At 38.5% G+C, this 5,259-nt stretch overlaps 1 protein-coding gene across 1 annotated transcript; it reads left to right on the forward strand.

Moving 5' to 3' along the window:
- The first annotated feature begins 381 nt into the window (after positions 1-381).
- Positions 382-4,326, forward strand: PPP4R3C (protein phosphatase 4 regulatory subunit 3C). Its single transcript, XM_081792425.1, has one exon. The coding sequence runs from the start codon at positions 712-714 to the stop codon at positions 3,070-3,072; it is 2,361 nt and encodes a 786-aa protein (XP_081648551.1). The 5' UTR covers positions 382-711; the 3' UTR covers positions 3,073-4,326.
- The last annotated feature ends 933 nt before the right edge of the window (positions 4,327-5,259 follow it).

Below are 5,259 nucleotides of genomic sequence, written 5' to 3' on the forward strand. Positions count from 1 at the left end.
TGGAGGGGGGGGGGGGGGGGGGAGTAAGTGAATGACAGATACATAGACCAAGTGTTATGGAGAAGACGCACCTACAGATCTCTGATTATTGTTAATAGCGTACACTTCACTTGGCTCCCGTTTCTGTTCTGGGGTCGGGGGTCAGGGGTGGGGCGGGAGCCTCAACACGGATGTCAGGTGTTGAACTGGTCAGGACATAAGCGATTAACTTTCTTTTGTCTCAAGTCCTAAATCCCCGCACACCTGATAAGTGAAAATGTTTCTGAGGGACGAAAGCTTTTATGCTAGAACAGTGCTTTGCTCTAATCACTAAGCCTCTACATAATATTGGGGGCAACTGCCTCGACATGTACAGAACGTTCCTTTGGGGTAGAATCCTGGGAGAATCGTAAGAATCCTGTCATAATCGAGGCTTTCCCAGACGACCGTGAGCAGACTCACGATTTAAACCCACATTAAGAAGAAATATGCGAGAACAAAACGAAGAAAGGCGAACATAAGATGAAAGCGAGAGGAGGCAGGACTCCGAACACTACAGACCTCCGTAACTGCCAGCTTCGCGACCGCTATTTCTCCGCCATCTTCTACTGTGATTTTCCTAACCGGCCACCTCGGCTACCGTCGTCGCTGCCCCAACGACGGCAATAGCCGTTGATTCTGGGCAGGCGCGAGCCAGCCACCTCACACGCCGACGCCACCGCTGCCGAGAAGATGGCAGAAAGCGCCATGGCCGACAAGTGTCGCGTGAAACTCTACTCCCTGAACCGAGATCAACAATGGGATGACCTAGGCTCCGGGCACATCTCTTCGGCTTACGTGGAGCACCTCCAGAGCGTGTGTCTGCTAGTTCAGTCGGATTCCAGTGACGCGCTAATCCTGGAGTCGAAGATCAATTCAAATACGCCGTACCAGAGGCAACAGGAAACGCTGATTGTTTGGTCAGAAGCGGAGGGCCACGGTATGGCTTTAAGTTTCCAGGATGCCGAAGGTTGTCAGCAGATCTGGGAAGACATTTGCCGAGTTCAAGGTAAAGATCCATCTGTCAGTATCACACAAGACCTCTTAGATGAATCAGAAGATCAGTTTGACGACATACTCGAAACCGCTGATGTGTTTGACTTGCCTAGCTGTGAACTCGGTAAACTTGAAGATATTGATGACTTTGTTACCTCGATTCTCGCTTTACCTTTACCTATCCATAAGGAAAGACTGGCTCTGATCTTAGAAAATGGGGACTATATTAAAAATTTGCTGCAGCTGTTCCGCACTTGTGAAGACCAAGGGGACACTGAAGGTTTACACCATTTGTATGAAATTATTAAAGCCATCTTATTCCTTAACAAGACATCTCTGTTTGAGATCATGTTTTCTGATGAGTGTATCATGGATGTGGTGGGATGCCTCGAATATGACCCTGCAATGGCTCAGCCGAAAAGGCACAGGGAATTCTTGACTCAACATGCGAAGTTCAAGGAAGTTGTACCAATAACGGACTGTGAACTTATGCAAAAGATACATCAGACCTATAGGGTACAGTACATTCACGACATCCTTATGCCGATACCATCCATGTTTGAAGAGAATTTTCTTTCTACTCTTACAACTTTTATTTTCCTCAACAAGGTCGAGATAGTCCGCATGCTGCACGAAGATGACAACTTTTTGTCTGAAGTTTTTGTGCAGCTAAGGAACGAGACTATAGATGATGATAAACAGCGCGAGTTGCTATTTTTCTTCAAGGAATTCTGTAAATTTTCACAGACATTACAGCCTCCGAACAAGGATGCCCTCTTCAAAACATTGACGCATTTGGGAATTCTTCCTGTTCTGAAAACCGTGATGAGCAGGAAGGATTTGCAGATACGATCAGCTGCTACCGATATACTTACTTATCTAGTAGAGTGTAGTCCATCCATGATCCGAGAATTTATAATGGAAGAAGCCCAGCAGAGTGTAGATGGTAACCTTTTCATTAACTTAATAAGTGAGCAAATGATCTGTGACACTGATCCTGAGCTGGAAGGTGCTATTCATTTAATGGGACTTCTTCGTGCTCTAATCCATCCTGAAAATATGCTGTCAACACCTAGTAAATGCGAAAGAAGTGAGTTTCTAAATTTCTTCTACAAGCATTGTATACAGAACTTCATAGCACCACTTTTTGCCATCACTTCAGAAAATATATGTGAAGGGGATAATGTAGTTGGAGCTGACAAAAACAGCCCCAATAATTATCAAACAGCAGGGCTGCTTTCTTTAATTTTGGAGCTGCTCACATTTTGTGTGCAACATCACACATATTACATAAAAAACTATATTTTGAGCAATGACTTGCTAAGAAGAGTCTTGATCTTGATGAGTTCAAAGCACACTTTCCTGACTCTGTCTGCTCTTCGCTTTATGAGAGGGATGATTGGCCTTAAAGATGAACTTTATAATTGTTACATCATCAAGGGAAATCTTTTTGAGCCAGTTGTAAATGCTTTTCTGAAAAACGGGACTCGGTACAATATGTTGAATTCAGCTGTTATTGAGCTGTTTGAATATATAAGAGTGGAAAATATCAGATCTCTTGTTATACATATAGTTGAGAAGTTTTATAAAACACTTGAATCGATTGAATATGTTCAGACATTCAAAGGACTGAAGATCAGATATGACGAAGAAAAAGAGCAACAAAATCAAATTCGGAAGAATTTACATTCTATACTGTATAGTCAAATACTCTGCAGAGGCATCAGAGTCTTGGAGAAGAAGGAAAAAATATGTATTAAAGAAGATTCAAAGGAAGAAGAAGCAGTTATGCCACCATTGGAAGATGATTTTCCAGATCCTTATGATAAGTTTATGGAGACTAAAAACCCAAAAGAAAATGAAGACAAGGTAGATCTTCCTAAAGGAACATCTTCTGGGAGCTGCAAAATCAGTTCATCCCCTTCTGCTGGTGGTGCTAATGAAACGAGTAGCCAGAGCAGTAGCAGCACGGTTGGCTTAAAGAATGATCCAGATGATGAAGAAAAAGATGAAGGAGATGAAGCATCGCCCAAGAAGAAACCACATCTTAGCTCGTAAAACCTGTAACATTACTAAACTCTACTTTACTAAAATTACTAAATTCTACTTTACTAAGTTCTACATTACTAAAATTTTATGAACATCAATTAGTGAAAAATCTGAATCCAAAAGCTTTCTCATTTGAAGTTAATAAATACACAGTAAGAAGGAAAGATGCTCAGTGTTATCATCTAGGAGGTTTTAGTTCTGTGAAAACCAAACTTCACAGAATTAAAAATAATAATAATAATAAACTAACCAGAATCTGAATGATAACTTCTTTGCAAGAAAAATCTTGGTTTGGTGGGGGGAGGAAATAGGTTGATGATATAATATTAATGCAATTTTGTTTCAGGGGTATGTTTTTAAAGCAACTATTAACACTGCAGTGGCAAAGCTTCTAACATGACTTGTTCAATGGTTCTGGTTTTCTTCGCCTCAGTTGCCTTTTTTGAAGTAAAAACTTAGGTTTATATGGAAAACAAAGACAACTGTAATAAAAAAAATTAAGCTATTCACATTTCTGCAAAGATTTAACACAAAATCAGCCTCTGGGTAATTGGAGGGAAGTAACTTGCAGTGTGTATTTTTCATGAATAAAAAGGAAAGCTAGATTCAAAATCTGCAGTTGCTAATTTAACTTTTTTTTTTTGAGGGAAGTAACTTGCAGTGTGTATTTTCATGAATAAAAAAGAAAGCTGGATTCAAAATCTGCAGTTGTTAATTTAACTTTTTTTTTTGGAGGGAAGTAACTTGCAGTGTGTATTTTTCATGAATAAAAAAGAAAGCTGGATTCAAAATCTGCAGTTGTTAATTTAACTTCTTTTTTTTTTTTTTGGAGGGAAGTAACTTGCAGTGTGTATTTTTCATGAATAAAAAGGAAAGCTAGATTCAAAATCTGCAGTTGCTAATTTAACTTTTTTTTTTTGAGGGAAGTAACTTGCAGTGTGTATTTTCATGAATAAAAAAGAAAGCTGGATTCAAAATCTGCAGTTGTTAATTTAACTTTTTTTTTTGGAGGGAAGTAACTTGCAGTGTGTATTTTTCATGAATAAAAAAGAAAGCTGGATTCAAAATCTGCAGTTGTTAATTTAACTTCTTTTTTTTTTTTTTTTTGGAGGGAAGTAACTTGCAGTGTGTATTTTTCATGAATAAAAAAGAAAGCTGGATTCAAAATCTGCAGTTGTTAATTTAACTTCTTTTTTTTTTTGGAGGGAAGTAACTTGCAGTGTGTATTTTTCATGAATAAAAAAGAAAGCTGGATTCAAAATCTGCAGTTGTTAAAGTTTTGTTTGTTTGTTTAGATAAGTGAGGACAAAAATCAAGCCAGTAGTATTCTAGAATGGTATTCTCTGTTACCTTGGTAGCGTGTCAAACAGAATGCTTTCAATTGCCAGATGGTGAAAGGTACTTTTGAAGGTATTTCCTGACATATTAATAAAGTTGCATCAGTCTTCAGAGCAAGTTAAGTTTTAAAGTATAATTTGCAAAGGCTAACGTACAAAAAAGAGGTCTGCCTCTCGGTGGACCAAGAATTTGTAAAAAGTGGTAGCAAAGAGTTCAGAGGATTTATTTTTAGAGAACCAAGTTAACTGGGTCCATTTTTCCTGGAATGGCTTGAAGTGAAATAGTTTCTCCTGTTTTAAAGATTTTAGAGTTAATTTCAGATTGGGTCACTGAACCAGGTGGACTGTCTGTGTAGATGTGATGTATAGTTTTCCATAAGACATTTTTTAATTTTATATTCAAAATACCACCGTAGTTGTTTTGCACCATTTGATGATATTCATGCTGAACTGTAAAATTGGGGAGTGAAAAAGTCACCTTGTAATTCCAAAAGTAAAAGGGACCATTTTAAATGCATACTGTGCCAATAGGAAACACATCTTATACAGAGGTAAGAAAGTTGCATAGGAGCTACAAAGAGAGTGTATTCCTGATGCAAGAAATAATCATTTTATCAGATGTAGAGTCTGCTCAAGTGTGGACATGACCTCAGGAGATATAACCACACTTTGCTGAGGACCTGACACAGTAAGAAAACTGCATTTTTACATCTCTCAAACCATGCTGGTTGAATTAAATGTTGTAATGCGATTATTCATGTTGTGAGTATATGTCAAAAAAGGCAGTTTGTTCCAAAAGTATCTCATGTTTTCCTTCTGGCTACTGCCATGGGGAATGTTATCCATAGTCCACACATTT

This window comes from Panthera onca, chromosome X (assembly GCF_046562875.1).
Source record: "Panthera onca isolate mPanOnc1 chromosome X, mPanOnc1 haplotype 2, whole genome shotgun sequence".
Classification (NCBI taxonomy): domain Eukaryota; kingdom Metazoa; phylum Chordata; class Mammalia; order Carnivora; family Felidae; genus Panthera; species Panthera onca.

Coding starts and splice junctions, on each gene's coding strand:
- PPP4R3C (XM_081792425.1), top strand. CDS start 712: ATGGCAGAAAGCGCCATGGCCGACAAGTGTCGCGTGAAACTCTACTCC.